The sequence below is a fragment of the Cydia pomonella genome, chromosome 3 (assembly GCF_033807575.1).
Source record: "Cydia pomonella isolate Wapato2018A chromosome 3, ilCydPomo1, whole genome shotgun sequence".
Lineage (NCBI taxonomy): Eukaryota > Metazoa > Arthropoda > Insecta > Lepidoptera > Tortricidae > Cydia > Cydia pomonella.
Genome location: NC_084705.1, coordinates 21,762,696 through 21,789,015, shown reverse-complemented (window position 1 = coordinate 21,789,015; position 26,320 = coordinate 21,762,696). Strand labels below are relative to the sequence as shown.

The 26,320-nt window shown below is 34.2% G+C and overlaps 1 protein-coding gene and 1 long non-coding RNA gene across 2 annotated transcripts in view; one reads left to right on the top strand and one right to left on the bottom strand.

Moving 5' to 3' along the window:
• LOC133516303 (uncharacterized) overlaps positions 1-26,320 on the bottom strand; it is a 175,622-nt gene that overhangs the window by 45,510 nt on the left and 103,792 nt on the right. The window lies entirely within an intron of this gene.
• The window catches only part of LOC133516302 (uncharacterized), an 83,627-nt gene that overhangs the window by 52,704 nt on the left and 4,603 nt on the right, over positions 1-26,320 (top strand). Inside the window, exons 2-7 of the mRNA XM_061849155.1 lie at positions 1,731-1,939; positions 2,365-2,500; positions 9,944-10,152; positions 17,876-18,011; positions 18,732-18,865; positions 26,089-26,293. Coding sequence (XP_061705139.1) covers positions 1,731-1,939; positions 2,365-2,500; positions 9,944-10,152; positions 17,876-18,011; positions 18,732-18,865; positions 26,089-26,293 — 1,029 coding nt within the window. The remainder of the gene's footprint in view (positions 1-1,730; positions 1,940-2,364; positions 2,501-9,943; positions 10,153-17,875; positions 18,012-18,731; positions 18,866-26,088; positions 26,294-26,320) is intronic.

The following is a 26,320-nucleotide window of genomic DNA, read 5'->3' as shown; positions in this document are numbered from 1 at the left end:
CAAGGCGATTTCTGACATATTAAAATACCAAAATCAGAACCATTTCCATAAAAAAGTAGCTTTACGAGTACGTTTGACATCATTGTAAAATAAAAGAAAACTATCTTATAAATCCCGCAAAATACTTTCAACAAATCCAGCATCTACTTAATGTTTCTAAATCACCAAATCAAAAAAGCCAATAAAGTTATGTCTATTGGATCTGACTTTCAAGAAAGAGCAGATAATAAATACAACAAAATTCGTACTCAGTTTCATGTTTGTAAAGAATAATTTGGTTTACTTGTTTAAATGAAAAAACTTACACTAACAACGCACTCGACATGGAAGAAAAACACGTTCAATAGTAGGTTTTTGTATTCATTGTTTTTTTCTTGCTCCAAGAACCCTGGGGAAAACAGCGGATTCTATCTCATTGTAATGCATTACGTGTATAAATAAATTATAACAGTGCACGGCCAAATTGTTATTTTATCTTTATTTGACTAGTAACTAGGTACTTACTCGTAAGTAATACTAAGCATGTTTTTGTAAAAACTCCAAAAAATATACCATAGAGTTGCCACATGCGTGCACCCATGAGAGACAAAATATTGATTGATAAAACAAAAAAAATATATGAAGTACATTACCATGCAAACTTCCACTGAAAATTGGTTTGAACGAGATCTAGTAAGTAGTTTTTTTTAAAACGTCATAAATGGTACGGAACTCCTCATGGACGAGTCTGACTCGCACTTGGCCGCTTTTGTACCTCTATAGTGTTGTTGCTCTGAGTGTAAAACAATATAAATACAAAGAAAATATGAAAAGGCCATGCCAGGATAAGCTAAGTGAATCTACCCCCAGCGAGTTTTGGCTTGTAATTTTTTTGATCATGTGGCTTTATATTAGTAGCAAGTATGCAAAATATCAGCCCCCCCCCCCCAAATGTTATAGATTTTAGTAAAAAAAAATTACAAGCCAAAACTCGCTGGGGGCAGATTCACTTAGCTTATCCTGGCATGGCCTTTCTCTATTGTATGTTGTGAAAGAATATTTAGGAACTACCACAGTAAATCCCATCAAAACATAAATATGAAACGGGAGCAATGTTCAATAATAACAATATGCGTAGAGGTTGTCAAATTCGCCGACAAAAGATTTTGAGATTTAAATGCATCATAACCAGATGCTTTTTCCTTATCTAATTTAAGCTATATTAAATGATTTTTAATTTGTATTTTTTACATTATGTATACGTACTTACTATACGTTAGTGCAGTAATTTGCCGAAACACTTTTTATAATCCACCCCCAAATGGGTCAGTAATGTTGCTATTACTCTTCTTCTCGATTACGCCTGTCCATCCAATGCACTGCAATAAACCCAGCTAATGTGTTGGGAACAGCGGGATTTGGAGGGTTATACATAATGGCAAGGGGTGGCAATAACGCTAATGATGACTTCTAGCCTAAGTGGTTTTGTTTGTCGAGTTACATATCCTAGGGTGGCTGAACTAAACGCTGGGGTTTGCTTATATACATTATACCGTCTACCACTATGTACATTACTACAAGTATATGTTTTGCCGTATCACGTTGACAGCAGTTTATCATTTTTAATGAATCCATTTCAGTAATACCCTAAAGCTTTTTCATTCTCAACATCTGTCCTCATAGCATTCACACCAACTTTTTCCCCCAAATTAATTTACCAAAAAACTAAACCAGTATCTCATTGTTCACAGGCGCGGGTGGCCTCCGTACCACGGAACTGCGAATCACGCCACGCGTCGTACAACGCGGTAGAAATGTGACGATGGCTTGCCTGTACCAGTTGCGAGAGTACGGAATATACTCCGTAAAGTGGTACAAGGGCGCCCACGAGTTCTACAGATATTCGCCGTTCGAGTCACCAACGACGAGAGTTCTGCCTGTCAACGGGATTAAAGTCGACGTGAGTGGATTTGTAACGTAAACTTTCCCGTTTTGACGATTTCATGAATTACGGTGTGATTGATATTGGTTTGGACACTTTGGACGTCAAAACGCAATTATAGACTAAATCATTTTCAAATAAATATTGAAATGGCTTTATAAAACGATTACTCAGTAAGGCAACAAAAGCTTTAGGTAGGTATACATAACATAAATGGCATTCGAACTATAAATATCTGATCTTGTTTTTATAACAATTTGACATAGCTATAAGTGTAGCTCGTTCCCACCAATAATGTAAATGTTCGTAAAAGTAAATGATTAAAGTTCGAATGCGGCTCCAAACAAATAAATATACTTATATACTTGCACATTTTGGATATTTTTACTACTTAACTAAAACTACATAACCTAAAACTTCAAAAAAATACTATATTGTTGCAGAGATTAAAATCTAACGAGACCCACGTAGTGCTTTTGCGGGTGGGTCCGAGCCTCACGGGCAACTACAGCTGCGAGGTGATCCTGAACGCGCCATCGTACCCGCACCACACCGCCGTGGCAAGGCTAGATGTCGTGGGTATGTATTTATGTTATCGCTTTTTCACCTCGAAACGCGTGCTTATGAATGAATGAATGAATGAGAGACTTTATTTTTTTCACGCCACTGTTCGGATATGTGGCAATAAATGGTTTAAAACCGAGCTGGAAAGTAGGCAATATCTGTAGCACCTGAACCACCACTACTACAATGTTTCATGCTTCTAAATTTAGAGTTTGTTTGAAGCAACAGAAAAACGCCTCTTAAAAGTGATAAAAGAGTAAAAAAGGCGAGATTAAAAAATACTGCATTGGATAGTATAAATTGTGTTTGACTAAAAAATACAAGAAACACGTATCTATGCTATAAAAATGAGTTCTTCTAGTGAAGAAAATATAAATGTTCCTGGCAAAAATATATCGCTTTCTTTCAACAATTGTCCTCACGCCAATATAAATATTAATTTCTATTGAAGTACTTATAGTCATGAATTTTTTTTTATTTCCTCGTAGTAGCCGTGAAAAGCACTAAGTAATGCCTCGGCCGGAAACGCTAACGATGAACTCGTATTATTTACAAACTCACTCTTCCATCTTTAAGCGGTTTTCCGGCCTCTCCTACAATTTACTACGGCAACTAGTGGCCCATAGATAAGTACCTTAAAACTAGCATACATATCATAAAAAATATATTTTAATCCTAAAAACTACACACAACACGATATCTTTTATAAGAATCAGCGACTGCTATCTGGCCTTTTAACACATTTGTTATTAAAATGTATTCGGTTCGCAAAGCACGGATAAAAATGGTAATTAAGCAATTGTCAATACATTTAAAAAAAATTGCAAACCTATTTTCTAGCAAAATTAAATTGCATTGACTAGGTCACAGAAAATTCGTTAAATGCAAATGAAAATCAAACTCTTCGAAGTCGTTATTATTTTATATTAAACAAGTTATAATAAACAAAATATGTTGACTGGTTAAGTTAGTTGTTAGTTTTCAATAATTTGTAATAATTAGTGTATTGAGTTGCAGCTACCGAAATCATACTCGTAAGATGGTTAGTCTTCTATGATAATAACATTCTAAAATTTAAATAATAAATAATCTACGGTACGAAACAATTTAATAATTTCCAAATGTCACTGGCACTCTTATTTCAAGACATTCCAGTACAAAGAAGCATTTTCCTTTGCCATTGTACGAAATAACTACTCTTTGTTTTGTACACAAGTTGCTCAAGAAAGAAACAGGGTTGTCACGAAATTCATATGTTATTACGTTTTGAACGTAAGTGAAACGTCTGGAATTTTTATTAATAAATAAATGCCTACAGTATACCAAAAAATATTTATAAATGTTTTATAGTCACACCGAATATTAAGGGCCTCAGCAAGCTCGGTTCTCCGTACAAACGTAGTTAAGCTCTCATTTTAAAATGACTAGCTAGATTGCTCTGAAGTGTTGTACTTACAATAGCATAAAGTATATCTAATTGTGTATGTCATTAGTTTACGAGTATGTAGCCTCATATTCATATATATAATAGTAAATAAATAAAAAAATACAACATATCCGATAATTAATGAAATAGACAGTAATGTCAAACCTGCTTACTGTATTACCACTTATTGTATTTTTTTTTCCTCTGAAGACTAGTACTTAAATAGAAGTATGGCTCATGATTTTACTTTCTTTATGCTGTTAGTATGTATGTTAACATTATGTACTTAATAATGAACCTCCAGGTCTATGATTCTTAAGTATGTTAAATACTCTACATTGTACTTCAAATCCATTTGTATATGTGACTGTTTGTGTTCTAAAATATATATATATATATATATATATATATATATATATATATATATACAATAGTCAAAAATATATAGCGCATTTAAGATTTTCATACAAAATTTGTTTTTGTTCTATTTCGGTTGTTTTATAACGTGGAGCAATATAAACTAATTTCCGCCCTAGATGTACCTCATGTCATTTTCCCCCTTATTCATAAACGTGTACTAAAGTTACGATGCCGCTAATCATCGTTTGTCCCTTTCCGACGTGTTGGTATGATGGAAAGTGACAAACGATGATTAGCGGCATCGTAACTTTAGTACACGTTTATGAATAAGGGGGTTTATGTGCAAAGTTTAATTCCAATCCAACACGTAATTTTAAAATAAGTACGAAACCCCGTTTGGATGGGACAGTGAAATTCGGCCGAGCTTGTCGGGGACTTTTAACATTTAGAAATACGGACGTCTTTCCTGTGGACACTACAGTAGCTCACGATAAGTAAGCTTCAATCATGTACCTTTAATTTCACCATTCAGCAAAAAAAATTGATTTTATAATATTTTATTATAAAGATGCAATAACTTTGAGACCAAAGGGACGACCGCTTCTCCATACAAACGTAGTACCCATTTTCCTCCCTGAATATTGATATTATACAAAAAAAATTACACCATTTAATGTATATTGACCATAGCTATGACCCTTGTTTTATTTTTTTCGACTTTTCAATCTATTATAAGAGTATGAAATTTGGTTTTTCGCTCCTGACTTTTATAATAATTAAAGTAGCTATGGTTAATTAACCTCAAATTTTATAATTTATACGAGTAGATTATCAATATCCTGAGAAAAAAATGTATGTATGGAGACACGGTCGTTCCCTTTTCTAGTAATATGTGTTAACCCTTAAATGCACGTTTTGTTCTTTTTGCCTGAAATTAATATGTGTTACATAATTGTTTACTGATTCTAGGAAAAATAATAAATAAATAAATCAGTGTCAGAATTTATATAGGCTAAATCATATTTATGTAAATATATAATTTTCAGTAAGAGATTTAAGAAAAATCTTACTACTATAAGAAAGGTACACCATTTGTGATATACCTTTGATAAAGATTTTAAATATAAAATAATTACAAACCCCGAAAAAAACCGCCTAAATCACATACTAAAAATCACCAACTTTTCCAGATTTTCCGATATTTTTAAATCTTCCGCCATTTTTTAAACTAAAATACTGCTCAAATTTGAATAAAACATCTGAAAGTGTATTATTTATGATCAAAATAATTATACTGCACTAAATCAATTTTATCTAATTATGCATATAATTATATGTTTTTTGTTGTGTATACTGCAATACATCACTATGCATTTAAAGATTAAGTACCTATGTACTTTATTGGCCTTTTTCACGGTTAATTTTAAGGCTAGGGGAAAAACGGTGATTTGTAATCAAAAAAGGTGTACCTAGTAAGTAGTTTTTAGGGGCCCTTATTACTAAGACTCCGCAGTCTGCCCGTCTGTCACCAGGCTGTATCTTATGAACCAAGCTATACAGTTAAAATTTTCACAGATGATGTATTTCTGTTGCCGCTATAACAATAAATACTAAAAAGTACGGAACCCTCGGTGGGCGAGTACGACTCGCACTTGTTAGGTTTTTTTTTGCTTTGAGATTTATAGCGCTTACAAATATGTATATTATTAAGTAGGAATGGATATAAAAACAAGCCGTCTATGGATTACTGAACTAAAAGATTTCGGCACATAATGACAGAAGCCTGCCTCTACGGAAGCCACGGAGTGAAGTTTATTTATTTATTACCTACCTATAAATGCTACGTGTGGCCCGCTTAATGTTAAGCGACCACCGTTATCGATGTATGTATGTACATGTATATAGTACTTTAATTAAATTTTGCTTTATTTATTGTTTTATAATATTATTATTCCATTCATTCAGATAATAAACAGGATCAAATATGTACTCGCATAGGTATCGCATGAAAATATAAATATAAAACAACGCACTTTCATACATATCTTAGTATATCATAATCATGATATAACGATTATGGCCTATATCATAATCCTTAATAGGTACACGTACAAAATCATATTATGTATTCAGTCAGACAGTCTCATATTAAAAAGCGAGTTGTTATGCACGTATTTAAGCTAAAAATATTTCAATGCCAATGTGACAGGGAATAAATAATATTTCTCTTCATTATACAAAGTCTTGACAAAATTCGAGACTATTTGTGAAGAAAAATATTTACTTTATATTAGATCATTATTGGAAAACGCCAAAAAACATAAACACGATTGAAAAAGTATGCAAATAATTAAAAATTATAATATTGACTACATATATAAATGAAAATAACCTGGCATCTACTGGTAAACATATTTCCGTCACATACTGAATATGAATTTAAAAAATGTGTTTTCATTAAGAAGGTAAAGTGGGAACGTTACCAGCCCTGTTACTAACTAAAAAAAGAATAGAGTTTCAAACAAAGCCACCCGCCCTGAATAACTCTTTTCTCAAAACTTTCCTACCATGTTACCTCTATACCATTGGTCATATTAGTTTATTCTTACATTGTTAGAAGAAATACATGTACATATACTGATATATAGAATTTATCAGTTATGTTACTGTGCAAGAACCAGAAACTTTAGTTTGAAACGTTGTTTGCTCCTTACCATCCCCCCACCTCTTAATATAATTATACATAATTAAGTTTCAGGTCGATTCATATAACGCTGTTACTATCTAAATCTTAGGAAGAAAACTTAGTCCCAAACATTTATTGTTTTAATCTTAGCACCTAATTCATGCTACGACACGCGCGTAGCGGTCCAATTGCACAACGCAGCGAATTTTTAACATGAAAAATGTCGCGTAAAATTTTCAAGTACCTACACGAAGACCCATCAACACCGTTTTCACGTTTTTCTGTTCTGACGTGCATGCTTTTACTGAACATTTTAAAATTTAAGTATTTTTTTATTGAACGACTCTTTAAATAATATAGAACTCATGGTGCTGTAGATTCTTTCCGTTAAAAATCGCTCATTACATCGATATTTTTAGACGATTTTTAGGGTTCCGTAGCCAAATGGCAAAAAACGGAACCCTTATAGATTCGTCATGTCCGTCTGTCTGTCCGATTCTGTCACAGCCACTTTTTTCCGAAACTATAAGAGCTGTACTGTTCAAACTTGGTAAGTAGATGTATTCTATGAACCGCATTAGGATGTTTACACAAAAATAGAAAAAAAACAATAAATTTTGGGGGTTCCCCATACTTAGAACTGAAACTCAAAAAATCTTTTTTCATCAAACCCATACGTGTGGGGTATCTATGGATAGGTCTTCAAAAATGATATTGAGGTTTCTAATATCATTTTTTTCTAAAATGAATAGTTTGCGCGAGAGACACTTCCAAAGTGGTAAAATGTGTGTCCCCCCCCCCCGTAACTTCTAAAATAACAGAATGAAAAATCTAAAAAAAATATATGATATACATTGCCATGTAAACTTCCACCGAAAATTGGTTTGAACGAGATCTAGTAAGTAGTTTTTTTTTAATACGTCATGAAATTAAAAAAAAATTTTTTCTTTCATCATACCCATACGTGTGGGGTATCTATGGATAGGTCTTCAAAAATGATATTAATGTTTCTATTATCATTTTTTTCTAAACTGAATAGTTTGCGCGAGAGAACCTTCCAAAGTGAAAAAAAGTGTGTCCCCCCCCCTGTAACTTCTAAAATAACAGAATGAAAAATCTAAAAAAAATATATGATATACATTGCCATGTAAACTTCCACCGAAAATTGGTTTGAACGAGACCTAGTAAGTAGTTTTTTTTTAATACGTCATGAAATTAAAAAAAAAATTTTTTTTCATCATACCCATACGTGTGGGGTATCTATGGATAGGTCTTCAAAAATGATATTAATGTTTCTAATATCATTTTTTTCTAAACTGAATAGTTTGCGCGAGAGAACCTTCCAAAGTGAAAAAAAGTGTGTCCCCCCCCCTGTAACTTCTAAAATAACAGAATGAAAAATCTAAAAAAAATATATGATATACATTACCATGCAAACTTCCACCGAAAATTGTTTTGAACGAGATCTAGTGAGTAGTTATTTTTTTAATACGTCATAAAATTTTAAAAAAAATTTTTTCATCAAACATATACGTGTAAGGTATCTATGGATAGGTCTTCAAAAATGATAGTTAGGTTCCTAATATCATTTTTTTCTAAACTGAATAGTTTGCGCGAGAGACACTTCCAAAGTGGTAAAATGTGTGTCCAAAGTGGTAAAATGTTGAACAAGATCTAGTAAGAAGATTTTTTTTTAATACGTCTTAAATTGTACGGAACCCTTCATGCGCGAGTCCGACTCGCACTTGGCCGCTTTTTTTTAACCGACTTCAAGATTTCAAAAGAGGAGGTTATCAATTCTGTTGTAAGTTTTTTTTTTAATGTTTGTTACTCTATAACTCCGTCATTTCTGAACCGATTTTGAAAATTATTTTTTTGTTTGAATTTATATATATACAGATTGGTCCCGTTTTTGTCAAGACTCAGTTCTGATGATGGGATCTATTAGGAATCGAGGGCACTCTTTAAATGTGAAAGGCATACATATAGTGATTTTTGTATTTTCTGTAACAAATCAAGCATTTACATTAAAAATACAAATAAAAACATACAAATGTCCCTTACATTTGATGAAGTGGAACTGCTGATGATGATCAGAATGGATCTTTTCAACGACGCATAGTACACGTTTGGCGATTTCTCCTCTTCGCTGTGTTTGTTAAGTAATTAAATTTTCAAAACAAATTTTTGTCAAGTTCGAGTTCTGACGATGGGGTTCATGAGGAATCGAGGGAACTCTTCAAAAATAAAAGGCATACATATAGTGATTTTTGTATTTTCTTTGGCAAATCAAGCATTTACATTTAAAAAAGTTTTTTTTTATAATTATCTGGTGATTTATTTCATGCATGGTGTGAAATAATTTATCTTAAATACAGTCGAATACCCTATTGCGGGTATCTTACTAGTCAACCGTAGGGCAAATCTGAAAAGTGTCAAGGTGGGTGCAGTGGCAAAAAAAAAACATGTTACCTCCTTTTCTACATAATTAGGCGTAGGACGCTGTCTTTTTAATTTCATTGTATGAAATCTAAAATCAACAATAATCGTTCTTTCACCAGTATCCCTCATTAAAGTCGGTTTTTTTTCTTAAAAATTATTTTTACCTTTTTTCGCATACACCCTTTTTAGGGATTCGTAGTTACCTTAAAACCCTTATAGTTTGGCCATATCAGTCTGTCCGTCCGTCCGCGGCTTTGCTCCGTGATCGTTAGTGCTAGAAAGCTACTATTTGGCATGGATACATTTAAATCATTTATTACAAAAGACATTTACACAAAATGATCTTTTTTGTTATTTTTGCTTTAACCCAATAATAACGTGGGGTATCGTTGAATAGGTCTTGCAAAACGAATAAGGGTCTCCAAAAACCAGTTTTTGATAAAGATAATATTTTCGGAAAGAATTGGTAACTTCGCAACCCTACACTGAGCATGGCCCGACATGCTCTTGGCCGATTTATTATATCACCGTTTCTTACACGCAGGAGCAGGCGGGCTTCGCGCTACTGAGCTCCGGATATCTCCTCCAGTGGTCCAGCGAGGAGCAGACGCTACTTTCGCCTGCCTGTACGAGCTAACTGATGCCCCCCTTTACTCTGTTAAGTGGTACAGGGGGCGCCAAGAGTTCTACTGCTACTCCCCTACTGAAACACCTTCCACGAAAATTTTTCCATTTGCTGGTATTAATGTCGATGTAAGTATTACTCGTATTTTCACTACCCTAGCTAACATTATGCCCAACTTGAGTTTGTTTCATTTACCTAATTTATCTGGTGATGGATGCCAGAGTTCGGTGGATTACGGTAATAAGTGAGGAAGTAAGTATTGATATGTGATATAATTAAGGGTACCCTATGTTCTTTATTTCCATCAATCAACGTTCTATATACAATATTGCCTGATATAATTATGATGATGCATAATTATGTTAGCAAGCTTAGGATTCCGTACCAGACAGGTACAAAAGGAACCTGTCTGTCACATCGCTAAATATCTCGAGAACCATGCTATTGCTTTGAAATTTGGAATAGTTATGAACAACACTAATGTTATGTTATTTTATTATATTATAAATTTTACAGGAAAAATATAACCTGACCTCTATCTTGCTATTTTTTTTTTTAATTAGCAAAAAACCTTTCTGAATTTAGTTTGCAATTTAACCAACTTTACGTATGTTTATTATACTTGATATTTCTATAATATTACATTAAATACCTCCTTTTTCAAATAAAAGAACAATTTTTGGAATCGGTTTACATGATAGAGAATTATCCTCGAAAAACCAACATACATACGTGCATTACATCGCGCAAATTAGTTAGACAGTTTGCCGGTAGATGGCGTTATACACAATTTATTTATTTAATTATACTTAGCATAGGTACTTCTGTGCAAAAGTCTTTCGCCTTTATAGTTACGCGAGATAATTCAAAGTTTATACGGAACCCTCGGTGCGCGAGTAAAACGAACTCTCACTTGACCGGTTTTTTATGCTAAAAAGGTTATGGATGTAAAGCTTGTGTTGTATTTCTTTCATACAATAACCGTAAATCTTCAACTTTGTTGCACCTCAGTGTTGCATAGGTAATGGTGATAATATTTTTATGGTAGCTTTGTTTAGTTTATACTAAAATTACAATCGTTCTATTTAATGAGCATCAGTGTTTTTTAATAAACATTTTTAAGTGTCTAAGCCGGAAATTTTACTACAATATTAAGTTCGTATGGAGGCACACCCAGCTGCATAAGTGTCTCAGAAATTTTTTTAGAGACCTCCAGGACCCCGGTCCTGGTCATCATTGAATTATCATTATCGTCGGGTGTACGATAGGGAATGTTCACATATTGTTCACCCGGTGGTGCTTTCGAAGATGGAATTGTGAAGATCTTAAGGGGATGCCTAGACCAGTAGTGAACATCTTTCGGCCGATAATGGTGATGGAATCAAAATCGGCTCGTAGCACATTATGACACTATACCTTTTGAACGTAATTAAAAACGTAATTTATGATGCTGGTGATACAGATATGATAATAAAAACGCAAGAACTTTTATTGTCATATCAAAATAAAGAAAATTGCGAAAAGCTTTGCCGTAACGCGTCTAGTTCAGGTGCAATAAAGTAGATATGAGATTTGTATAAAAAATCTGAAATCTCAGAAGACACGCAAATTCGGATAATACTCGACTTCAAGAACTCAACAGGTGAAATATTCGAGATCGTAAAGAAGCAATTTTAAAAGGATGAAATACGTTGTTTGATGTCCGGGTATTTTTCTGTCCCTTTTAGAGGCTTCATATTTTTTGCAACAAGGGATCTCACATCAGTTATTATAAATTGCGCGAAAGCTTGAATGTTATAAATTGTTAGATTCGATAGCACTTTACTTATAAGCGTCTATTTAAGTAAGACCTTGAAAAAATATATACATATAATATATATATAGCGACGTTATTGAAAATAAAAATATATAGATAGATATGCTAATATTCGGTATGACAAGTTAAATGTTTGCTTATCTGATGTCGCTAATACAGCCCATAAGGACGACACATAATTGGATTTATAAATTTTTTCAAGAGTTGAGGTATAAAGTATCATTTTGTACTCTTTTATAGTCATAGCCCGTCTATAGATCACTTTTTGACATGTCGTATAGCAGAACTAAATTGCTTGTCAAAATTTGCACCTTGCAAAATTTAAAAACCATTATTCCTAGCAACATACTTTGCAGGTAACTATTGTAACAGATGAAGAATATAATAATATTGTTTATTGGCAGTTCTCTAATAACTTCCACCATATTTCTAATAACAATGAAAAACTAGAAATGGGACACAAAAGTGGTAAAAAGGAGAGTAGAGAGGGAAAAGTGAGAATGCTCAATTGACAATTCGCTTTCGCGTTCTTTTTTTCTTTCTTACTTAATAAGCTACATGCATGCCAAGCGTTATGCTTACTTCCGGTTGGGATTGTACTTTGCACTTACGAGTCGGACTATTATAACTTCCTTATAACTGAATTATTTTTCCATCTTGTTGGCGTAAGGCCTTTGTAATTCCTCTTCCTAAAGTTAGCAATTCCAGTTCTCTCAATCATTTTCGACCAATCTCTATTATTCAATTGTTATGCAAAATTCTCGAGGCTGCAGCCCATAAACAAATTTCACAGTTGATAGATACACCGGAACATTCTTCTTTCACCACTTCTATCTGGTTTGCGATTAGGTCACAGCACCACTACCACTCTGTTCAAAGTTAGTTTTAAAGTTTCAATAATCATCAGGCCTACAGTAATTGCGGGTTACTTTAAATTCTTGTGTACCATCTGTGTAACATTCTCTTGTCATTGCCTCCCGGAGCCTTAAGCTCCAGTGGTGAACGCTGTTAGTCACACATACTGTAAATAGTGTAAAGAATACTTTATATTTAAGTCTTTCTTCTAGTGACCGTTTGTCAGGCAACAACGGGCCTTACTACAGGGTTTTCTCAATGTCATTATCTAATCTTGCGATACTCTGATAATTACATACATGTATACGGCACATTCAAAGGTAACGGAATCTTCTGTATTATGTTATAGTTATGTCGTATTACAAGTTGGTGAGTTCTCAACTGTTTAATAATATGTACGGGTCTATCGTTTATATAAATTTCTCCAATATATTTAACTTTCCCCTTTTCCCATTTCGATTCAACTGGCTTTATCTACCGTCCCTCAAACCGGGATCCATTATCCATTTGTCGTTTGGATTATTATAAACACTATTTACGTTTCCCATTTTGAATTAATTGCATTCCCAGTTGAAATACTCAGTTCTGTGGAACGTGGAACAGACAGAATGAATACTAGGAGATAAATATTTGGAACCGTAAGCTCCGATAAACAGAACGCCAATCGCCGCAAACGTTGCGTCCGAGGCCCACGGTCACCTGAGGGCCTACCGCGAATCACGTTTGACATGTTGTCTCTCTGTCGCACTTATAAATTCGTACGTAAGTGTAACAGGGATGCCACACGTCAAACGTGGTACGCTGTAGGCCCTCTGGTGGCAGTAAAACTATAAATGGAAACTGAAGGTGGGAATTTGGCGGTAGGTGTCAAGCAATGGTTATCGGCTACGCCCTACGCTATCTGTTAAACAGGGTTATCTCTCTCAAATATTAAAGCTTCAAATAGGTACGAAGCTGAATTAGATACTCGACTTCTCGTTTCAAGTATCTACGTGACTTCTCATTTACTATTATGTAAAATACAGTAAAATGTAATTTTATATCTAATCAAATATACATTTTATATTAATAATTCAATAATTACTAGTTATAGTAATCATCTGTATATATCCATTATGTATATTGTTATACTCCATTAATTAAAACAAATAAAACAATTAACTCACTTTCACATCACAGGAAACTTCTTAATAAACTAGTATTTTAAACATTTGCAGAATGAATACATGTTAATCTATTTTCAACTATATTTTCTTGCGAAACAAATCAGAAGCTTTCTAGTAAATCAAAGTCTAGTTTAATTGTATCCCAAATACTTACTCGTATAATTATAATGTACACACTCTAAGTGGGACAAAAGCTTGAGTACGCTTCGACGCTTCTAAATTGAATACCGCAACACCCTATAGGTGTTTGTCCATGGTGTTTGTTATCTTTCCGTCCCTTTCCTGAAAATACATCTACCTAAATACCATTTCAAAACCAGCATCCTCGAGACCACCTCACGAATCTTAATAGGAAATTTAGCTTGTTAATTTTAATGTTACTTTTAAGTTTTTGTTTTTAATTATGCATTCAATCTAGCTTAGATTGTTTATAAGTTTTCTAGACATATTCAACAATGCCTTTGAAAAGCAGAAAAAATATGGTTATCAGTGTTATTTTATTTTTTATTGCTTTGCTGTTCTATTATATGTTTTGTATGATTAGAATATATATTAATATTACGAGTAACATTATATTATAATAACATGCCGCGCGAGTAACTAAACCGAGATTGAATTAGCTTAATGTCAGTATGTCTTACAACAGTTTAAATTCGATTAATATATATTAATAGTTTTCAAAATTAATGACAAAAACTGACATTAAAATAAACTTTAAGTTCAACAATTCTTATATTTTCAAGTTTTTTTTTTTAGATTTACAAAAATGTGCTTGTTTGTAGGAAGAGGCTTGTACTTAATCTGGAGCCCGGGTTTGATATGTTAGCTGTTAACAATGACATTTCTCACATTTCTGGTCCAAAAATGTCGCTTTTGATACCTGTCATATCAAATCCAGAACAGGTTCAGAACAAATAATTAATATCAGAATCGGGCTCCAGATCGCTGGACTCGTCTCTTGGCAGACAAAATATAAAAATAAAACATGACCCGGGCATTTTACATATTAACAAAGGAGGAGCTGAACCATTTATTTATCTTATTCAATTGGATATTAAAAATTTATCTTAGCTATAAAAGATTGAGAGCAAAGGGGAAGCTCTGTGGCGATCACTGCACGCAGCATTATAACCATGATTAACGTATTAACCCCCCCTCCCCCCTCCCCGATTGAGTTATTATTACAGAAACAGTCTGAAATAAGAGCATACCGTGATAAAGGGTTGAAATTTATGTACAGACGCCGGGACCGAGACAGGGAAAGATGGACTTGTTCTAAGGAAAAATGTGCCCTTGCTACAGCATGTGAAAATTGCCTGAATATGCTCGGAAATGCGGTTGAGATTTTTTGCGAGAATTATTAAATGTCTACCTTGATGTTGAGTTTGATAGAAGATGCTTTTTCGTTGTTATGGCAAAACGAATGCTCGTTTATGGTAATTTAAATTTACGTACCGGATTTTAACTAGGACGTGAAGCAATAAATATCAAAGAATGTCGCAGATTTTTACATCTTCCAACGAGAAGTATACAAAATTATAAGAACCAACAAAAAAGTATTAACATATTTTAATTACTTAGATATTTTGCCCAGTAAAAAAATCATTGTGTATCTAAGATGTCATTAAATGTCTGTCTTGAAAAATAAAATTAATATTTGTCGATTTTGAATAATATCTTGCATAATCTGTTTCTGAGCATTCGACAACAGAAGGGGCATTTGATAGATCAAAAGGAAAGAAATGCTCGGATTCCATTTCACTTACTTTCCATGATATTTACTGAGGTAATTATGGGACACCCGAAGACTGAAAATAAGAACATTATAAAACAAGAAGTACTGTTTGCTGCTCAATCACTTAGAATTTACTGATACAGTCATGTACAGTAAAGTACGGTATACTTCCGTTTGGTCCAATTACTTTTTGCCAAACTTCACTTCCCAATAAACATATCGCAATATTTTCTTTTCCCAAATGAATCTTTGGTAAGTTTACACTTTACAATTCATTTGCATGATTATATTATCAATTGCCATCATTTTAAGATCCTAGTTAGGATGTCAGTTAGGATGACAGAATTAAGTAAGGTGTGTCATGTCTATGTGCTTAAACCGCTTTACAAACCTTACTTAATTCAGTCTTCTTAACAAGCACCCTATCTAGTTTCCTAACTAAGATACAGACAAGTTTACCAACCACACTGAATTGTTAATTACAGAATTTTAATTTTATTTGGTTATATGATATTCTCAAAAGTTTTAATGGTGAAACACCCCTATGATCATGACTGGCACCAGTAATGGGATGGTATAAACAAATCCTGTAAAATAAGTATTTACCATGAGTTTTTAAACGCTGGCAATAATTTGCCACAAACAAGTTTAATCTTTCATTGATATTTGTTAGTTTGAAAACTAATAGCGCTATACATCCCATGACTGGAGCAAAACAAAATAGTTTTAATTTATAAATAATATTGAAACCAATTACAGCATATTTCATTAAATATATAGAAAACATAAAGGACGAATAGGACATTTGACTTTTAACGCATGAAGCGGTAGATATTTTAAAGGTGTCGGTGAAATATCAAAAATACTTCAAATTTTCTCTTAAATGTTGGTGCGTTAACATAATGGTTCACCAAGAATAATGCATAATGTATAAATATGATACCAAATAGATGAAAATAACCGAGGTTGGTTTACAATTGAAAGCAAAAATAAAAATTCACGCAATATAAGAAAAAAATAACATAAATAATAGCTCTCGATTGAGAAGTAAATCGTATGCCATGCAATATTTTGAAATGTGTAAGTTATGCCTAACGATACATTTGACTAAATTGATTTGATTTGGTTATTTTACCAAGTAATTATTTGCTAAACAATAACTTGCCAAAAAGAGATTTGCTAACTGTAAAATTAGGATAAGTTGCCTTGCCAAATATTTTTTTGAGATATGACAATTTGGGTATAATAGTTTGGGATGTGATACTTTTGAAAAGTTATTTGGCCATTCATTAGCAAACCGTAAAGTACAGCATTACTAAGGCAGTGTCGCAGGCAGACGCTCATGTAATGTAAAATAATGATTATAAACGATGTTCACTTCAATCCATAATTATAGACCATTGCGGTTGTTGTCATTTACGAACATTCATATTCTAAGCTATGATAAACAATAGGTACGTATTCGGGTCTCCCTCGCAATCCCTAATAAGAGTGATAACTTTTGTTCCATTAAGAGGAAACTTTTTGGGCAAGTGATTTTAACTTGCCCAAACCGTTTCCTCTTAATGGGTAGCAGCTCTATTTCACAGTACACTCATAACACTAATTAGCCATAATTTAATGACTGTCCCAAAGAAAACAGAAAAAACTCATTAGTCCCAGGATTTTTTGTTATAACTATCAATAATCCTAATTATATCAGTTTTCATAAAAACCTTTAACCTAAAATTACTTGCATTTTGTCCTGACGCTCCAAATTTCGTCATAATGCCGCGGTTTCCACGTACAGGAACTGCTGCTAGAAAAGTGCGGGATTTAAAACTGTGAGCCACACAAAAACAAAATGTAGTAAGGAAAGTAGGTTAGGTTAGGCTATGCGACCTCTGCATAAACGACCTGTTGCCAGAAAAGTGCGAAAGGTTTGGTTAAAATTGTGTCCTTTACGGAACCGAAATGTTGCCAGAAAAAAATATTATGACAGGTCCGAGTAACGCATAACTATTTTGATGTGAAGATGCTTTTAGGCAGTCAGTAATAAAAACATACGATGTTATGACAATCATAATTAGGGCATATGTGAGGCTAGGAAAAAAATGATCATTATTGTAAAACATTGGGAATCCATAAATAGGAGAAAATTCTTTAGGAATCCCGATATAGATCTACCTTTTATAAATTCTATAGCAACTGTTAATAAGTAGTTAGCACGAAATATTGAGTAATTTACCTCTCTATTTAATTATTGTTGACAATTCTCAATGATATTATTTTGTTACCAGCTATCTCGCTCCAACCAGAGCCAAGTGGTTTTGACACGAGTGAGCTTCGGGCTATCGGGGAACTTCAGCTGCGAGGTGACCGCCGACGCGCCCTCATTTGCCACCTCCATCGTCTCCAATATAATGGAAGTCGTCGGTAAAATTATTTGATTTCTTTAGGATAACAACATTCTCTTAAGTTCAATGTGTTAAATTTATCCAATAATAATATTGGTCAGCGGTAGCATCATGGTTCCATTTTTATCACTTGTCACTATGCCCGTCACTTTCGCGCTTACATACTTGTTAGAACGTGACAGGCATGGTGACAAATGATAAAGAGACAACCATCTTAGCCCTGATTTAGTTATAATTTATGCAACCGTCAACCTGGGTCAATTGGATTAAAACGTAAAATATGATTCACCTGACACTTTCTTAAAAAATACTTACACAAATTGTGACCTTAGGTTATTAAGTAATTGTCAGGTAAATCACATTTTAAATTTTGTCCCTATATTCACCCCAGCCATCTCTATTCACCTCGATTGACGTTATACTTTTTGTCATACTTCATACTTTATTTCCAGAACTTATAATTTATTTCAAGGCATCTAACTACCTAATTAACCTTCGCTGTCATGCTGAATATTTAGGTAGTAGAGCTATACTTAGGTAGTGACTTTTTAGTAAATTACCCACATTCACATACGAGTATTTCAAAAGATATTGACAATCTATATTCCCTATGTGAATCCGATTAATCACACTTATTGTATAATAAAATGAAATAAAAAATAAGATATTATTATTAAATTAAAGAAATAAATAAGCATAAGCAATAAGCAATGTTTTAAGAAATAAACCCTCCAAACAGTTTGGCCAGCTACGCCACCGACAATTCACACGAGCCAGCACTACTACATGCCGGGCGATGTGCTGCGCGCTAATTGCTCATCGGGACCCAGCCGGCCGCCGTCCGAGCTGTCCTTTTTCCTCAATGATCAGCCCGTAAGTAAAATCAAATCTGATAGGTACCTAATATAAAATGGCACTTATCTCATCCTAGTATCAACCACAAGCGCGACGTACTCCGCGCTAACTATTCGTCGCAACATAACCGGCCGCCGTCGAGCTCGTGTTTTTCCTGAATGTCCAGCAAGACTGCAAGTAGAAATAGTTTAATATGAAGAAAGGCAGTTTTGTACTATAGTCTATTCGGAAAGAGAAGAGTCGTGGAATGTATGGGGCCCAATAGTGTCACTCATGCTTACAAACACACGGACTCTAATATTTAGTATCACTCATGCTTCCAAGCAAGTAAGAACTATTTAAAGAAGAAGAAGAATTTATTTCATAAGTATTTACTAATCTTAACACTTTGAAATTTAAATTGTGATATTTTTTTCTAAATACATTGTTAATGAAGTCAATTACATATTTACATACTATGTACTCCAAGTTTCAGAGACTGAACAGCCAGATTAAACAAGCTGCCAGCAAGCGAAACATTTTGTCCGTAAAAACGAGTATGATTAAATGTGGGGCACTTGCATGTAAATGCCCCACATTTTATTATTCTATGAATATTTTTCGCGTACGTAACAACATCAAAGTAGAGTTTTTAGATATTTATTTCTAAAGTTCTGATAATATTCCATGACTTAGATACTTAAGAAAGATCCTGTGTAAACTGAAAAGTATGTACAAATGTGTCACCAATATGTGTCACATCCATTGCCATTCAAAACCCAGCGAACTTTAAAGAGTCTAATTTGACTTTTTTTTCCAAAGTTTATACCATAAAAATACCTAAATAGCAAGAAATATTATACAGTAGGATCTGCATATAATGACATCGAAGGAAGTGACAAATACTTCATACTAAGCGGATATCATACAAAACATCTTTGATCAACTTCTTGATTACCTATGTTAAGTTTTTTTTATGATACATGAGGCAAACGAGCAGGCGGATCACCTGATGGCAAGCGATTACCGCCACCCATGGACACCTGCAACATCAGAGGGGTTTTACAAATAAGTCTAATACATTTTGTACCAATGATCAAAGTTTAAACAGCTTACACACCACGATACCGTACGTACGCACGTAAATATGTGTCAGTGTAACCGGTCATAACCATAATTTTCATGAAAATAGGATTTAATAGTAAGCGATTTGTCACTATAAGCGAAGTCATGTTATCCGACTATGTTACAAAGAATTTTATATGAAAACCAAACTTCGCACAGTGATCACGTTGTAAGCGGTTGGCAGTATAAGCAGTCATAAAAAATGGATTCCACTTACTATATGTTTTTGTAATTTCCGTGTTTCAAGCGCAGATATAAATTACCAAAATTCCTGTCATATCTGGAAAGATCTGTAAAGTGGGAACCCTACAATTGAGAGCAAAACGCCTCCACAATCTCCTTTTCTGGCGTTAATCGCGTAAAAGTAGACAAGGGAATTTAATTAAGAACGTTAAAATCTGGAAATGATGTTCTACTTCAGTCAATGTTTGGAGTCGAGGCTTTGATTAATTCAACACAAATGTCGACGAATTAATACTCGTACGATTTCAATTACATTATTTATGTGACTAATTTATATGTATATGAATATTAACGTTATTTACGAATATTTTTCTAAACTGTACTCCGATATTAATCCTATGTTTAAACTTTTTGAATAAACGTCTTTATTATTATTATTATTGTATCTCCTTGGATTTCACGGGCCTATAAATCCCGGTCTTTTGATAGGCTTGCATGTGGATATAGATCCAACACGTAGAGGCCTCTTGGAGAGCTTTAATGTCATGTAGAACGCCTGCTGGAACCCGTTCACGGGCGCAACAATAGACACCAATGAACCGGTCGCAAGTGTCGCAACAGGCATTGGGACTATTGGAGTAAAGTGAACAGTATAACGGTCTATGGATTGAAGTTTGGGAGGGCAATGAGACTGGGTTATATATATAATACCTGCCATAACAATGTTTTCACTAGTTATCGAGGCAGGCGGTGACTCGCCGCCCACTAGATGGGCCCCTGAAAATGCCGTCGTGAAGACGACCAGGAGCAACACCGGTGTGAGCGGCTCAGGGGTGTCGAGAGGTGTACGCCGCTTTCTACCCAGTGGCTGATAACAGCTACTGTGCCAACTCGCGTCTTATGCAAGTTTTCACTTCCACCCCTGGAGCATTTAGCTCTAACGACTCCTTTCTGGACGGCCAATGAAGGCAAGCCAGAGCTGAGAGTCCTGCGGGTTTCCTTGGGGTCCACTCCGACCGACGAAGACACGCCGGAGACGGAGACCCTGACCGACTCTCGGGAGTACTCGGGTCCGTGGGGTCGTTACTTATTATTATTATTATTATATTAGGCGAACTACTTTTACAAGTTAATTAATGCACATTATGCACAAATGTAGCCGGTGTTGACCTAGCTAGTGCTATTCATATCGGATTTGATTAAAAATATGGCACCAAGGACCCGGGTATATCCTTAAACTACGTCCAAAATAGGTCGTCTTCTATGTCGCTTTGTGTGGTAGGGCACAGCACAGCGGATATCATTCCATATTTAGAGCAAAGCTCAACTGAGAATGTACCTCCAGCTTACAGAAAACCGCAGCGAAAGAACACTAGGCCCTACTCATATTGTTGTGTTCCCGGCGGAGCTCAACGGGGTGCGGAGTATTAGGCTTGGCAACGCGCACACAAAACCCTCTGGAGTTGCAGGTTTCGATAGGCTACGGAGACTGCTTACCATTAGGCAGGCCGTATTCTTGTTTGCCACTGACTTGCTATTAAAAAAACTGACCATTAGCAATTTATATGAGAATAATAATCTTTAATAATTGATAATTATGATATATATTTATAAAAAACTTAGTTAAAAAAACTTATTAAATACGAAGTTTTTCATTGTTAAGTTTTTACTTCGATGTTACAATTATTTTGTTCAAGCTTGAAATCTAAAGTCTCCTGCCATCAAACTGCTGGAGATTTTTGTGTTTTCTCCACGTTACTACGTATTATTTATTTCATAAGTATTAGTTTTGAAGTTTTATAAACTATACGATGGAATCAGATCAGTAGCAAAACGTTATTATTACCTTACCTATCGTTATAATTGTAACACCAACACAAAGCTCCCACTTCACAACCTCTTTGAATTTGTTAAAATGCTGCGCAGGAATTAAAATTGTTTAAGCATAAAAACATTAAGCCTACATTAGAGTGAAAGCAAGGTTTGATACTTTGAAAGCTTCATAAGCTCACATTTGAGTGCATCTTGTCGAAATTATTTTAAAATTTTCGTTCTCTGCATTAGACTTAACTGCATTGTTCTAGTTCAGGCTAGAATTCTAGGTACTATTACCAAACTTGCAAATGTTAGGTAGGTATTATTTAACTGACGAACATGACGTAATTATAAGAGAAGAGGTTGTCCTCTTTGAATTTGTTAAAATGCTGCGCAGGAATTAAAATTGTTTAAGCATAAAAACATTAAGCCTACATTAGAGTGAAAGCAAGGTTTGATACTTTGAAAGCTTCATAAGCTCACATTTGAGTGCATCTTGTCGAAATTATTTTAAAATTTTCGTTCTCTGCATTAGACTTAACTGCATTGTTCTAGTTCAGGCTAGAATTCTAGGTACTATTACCAAACTTGCAAATGTTAGGTAGGTATTATTTAACTGACGAACATGACGTAATTATAAGAGTTCCTAGTTGACAACGGAACCCTGAAAAAAGTTGATATGGTAACACACATGCTACAATTGCATTCTTCTCTGAGAAAAAAAAGTTTGAAATGCCTGAAATATAAACTGTCATTATACACCGTGCTGACAGATTTTAACCACTCATTCCTGAGGACATAGGGAGCAAAAATGTTGATTTTCGTTTTTAGCTCATGATACGTTATTTCTAGTTACAGTTTCTTGGCAAAAAACAACATTACAATGAAAATGTAAAGTTTTTTTAACAGATAAATAATAAGCCATTTTTTTAACTTTTATGTCTGTCAGTAGGTATGTAGGCAGCACCGCAGTCAAAAATGCGTTTATCACTATGTTATTACAGAAACAAATTTTCACAAGAATTGATGATAATTGAAGATTTCAGAAAACTTTGTATGACATTTTAGTCTCTAAATGTCGGGTCTTAACAGTTTTGCTCCCTATGACCTCAAGAATGAGTGGTTAAAATCTGTCGGGTCTTACCCGTGTATAACACCGTTTTCCCATACTACTACTAATTTACATGAAGCTTCGAATTGTGTTAAAGATAAACAAACTTCAGAGTAACACCCCGGGAGGTAAATAGGGAGATTTTACCGGTAATATTGGGTATTGATTTTGGATGTAGATACAAACATTTCGGTTAAACACATTAACGTAAACGTAATAAATGAAAACGTAAATTACGATTTGAGGTGAATTTTTCCGCGCCCGTTACCGAAAAATTATCAGACTAGAGTAACTTTCACATTAAAGTGTTCGTAATTGGTCGATATATCTATTGACCCTATTAAACTTAAGATTTATTAAAAAAATAGTATTTCAGTTTAAAATAAATCTGGAAATAATGATATTTTTTGGCAGCAACCACTATTAATAAACTAAACACATATTATTAAACAATGTCCCCTGCCGCGTCTGTCTATCTGTATGTCTGTATGTTCGTGATAAACTGCGGCTTTCACCTATGAATAGAGTGATTCTTGAGGAATCTTAAGAAAGGTTTAGGTGTATAATTTGTTAAGGTTTTAAGGTTGAAACCAGTTTAAAGGTTTAGTGCAAGATAGGTATAACATTGTCAGTTGACTGACGTCATTTATTTTCCACATACCTATCTAAAGTAACATATGTATGTTGTACATTTACTTTCATTTAGTTTCAATGCTTTATGAATCGCTGTGAGGTTTCTCGCTCCTGCTGCCCAGTAAACATTATTAATAAAGTGGCCTAAGCTCTAGGGCCGGAACAGCCGCTGCTAATGGAGGAAATAAATTATTTCGTCGACTGTCCGCCTCTGAAAAGTGAGGCCTATTATAAAGTTGTGAATGAACTGAATTCTGAAGTAAAGATCAAAGAATTTATGCATTTAGCTTGAACTAGAGATTCATTGATTATGTGTAAAGTCTGAGTAAAAATCATGCCCCCGCATTTCATAGCTAAAGATAATAGCGAATAAACTTTTAACTTTTAGACTTACATAATAATGTATGCAGTCGTACTTGCTGTCGTGCATTAGCTGTCGATTTCGAAGTAGGTACAAATTAATTAACACTACACACACTTAATACCATTAATAAATATTTGGTTTTAACATAACCAAATTCATATCAAGCAATTCAAAGATGTTCATACGACTTCCAAGCAGCGCTGGGACATAAATTGATGGTACTTGTATGAAATTTCACTTGATGTTCTCTAATTGCTTTTCGGTAAAGGAAATCATTGTGGCAATCCTCAGAAATTGGGATCGCCCAATTTCTGAGGATTGCCATAATGATCACCTTTTAGTATCGACTAAAAGGTACCTAATTTGAATATTGAAAAAATATAAGTGATATATATTATTTATTCAAAAGCCCTCACTAAGGAATGTACCGTCATTCATAGGTATCAGCGTCATAAACCGCATTACAACGTGGCGATATGAATGAACGTGGTTAAATTCCACCGCGTCACCATTCCGCGGTTAGTGTTATTACCTAAAGCAAAAGCTTTCAGAAATACAGTCAGTGGATGGATCAACTTTTTAGTGTCACTCGTGGCCATGGTTATGGTTAGCTTAGTAGTCTCGGGGAAAAACAACTTTTAAATCTTGATTTCTAATTGATAAGTATCGAATTATATATTCGTGAAAATTAGATTGAGAGACAAACTAAACTACTAAGCAGGTTAGTAAAACGTAATGCAACAATCCTTAAAGCATACTGTCCCTCGGTCAATGGGACAGAATAACGATAAAAAAGGGTATCCACCCCAATAAAACTATTAGCTAAAAGTCTCACCAACTTTACATACTTGATAAATAATGCGAGTACATTGGGATGTCAAAGTTGACATCCCAATAAAACATCAACGTCAATAACACATCCCTATAAAAGTACGTACTTTTCAATATTAAAATTTTTGGTATAAACTTTTCTCTTTACGTTAGATAGTTCAGGGAAACGAATAATTTGTGAAATTTAATTTTCTTATAAATTTAAACTATTCGTAGAAGGTTGATACTCGCAAAAAAATAGTGTTAAGTCTAAGACATCGCTTGTCATGCAAAGTAAACACTAAACTTTGTGTACTTACTTAAAACATGATATTGTAAACGAGCAAGAATTTCCTTTTGCACCACAATAGGGGTATTAGTGCACTGTTCCTGCAATGTTCCTGATATGGAGTGCTAAGCTTGGAAAATCTGCTTACTTTTTGTTCTCTTTAACAATGTTTTAACACGTTAGTCGCGCGTAGGTTTAGTATTTGTTTTTGTTACAATAAACGTATTTGTTCGTTTCTGTCCTTTTTCCTGTGACCAAAATAGTTTTCCCAGAAATGATATCAACACTATGCTATTATAAAAACATTTTTCAACTGTTTTCTATCAGTGATGGTTCCTGTAGTTATGTTATTATTACTTAAACTAGAAACATACCTTTACGAATGACGTAAACGAATCAATTTGCAAAGTTATCGTCGTAATTTTTAGTGTTTTGCGTAGGTACTTGGGAGTTTTCAGAAAATAGTATATACAATTAGCGTGAGTAGTTAAGAAAATATCATCAAAACTTTATGGGTTTCAACTTTTTGCTTTTTTTACATAATAATATCACTTATAGTTTATGAAATGATAACCAAACCAATTTTTTATTGAAACTTAATGTTTAATTAATAATTATCGTCACAAAACTGACAGTGATTAACTTTTCTTCTCAACTCACGCAAAATCGATGAGATGAAAACAAAGTGCTGTGCAGAGTGTGCAGCAGTCTTTATAACTTCACAAAAACATAATTACGGTGTGATCGCAACACACAATGTCTACCAAATTGAGGATAAGAAACGTTTTATTATTATATATTCCAAGTATTCGTACAAAAGGAAGCGGTATTAAATGGTTCCATTCAAACTCAATCGTTTGTGGTCCCTATTGTAAAGAAAGCACTTATAGATATGTGGCAGAGCGTTCTTAATATTTCTTTATAATTACCAGGTAACACCGGGCTCGTACCAGGTGCAGCCAGCTCCCGAGGGCCTGTTCCGAGCGGAACTCCACGTCCAGATCCAGCTGTGGCCTGCTCACTACGAGAGAGGGGCACCCATTCTGAGATGCGAGGCTAAGGCGGGAGGAGATCTTTACAGGGATGATTCAACAATTGCTCTTTATTCTGCCAATGGAGATCCGAAAATAGAACGTGGTAAGAGCACTAACAGTTAATTGTCAC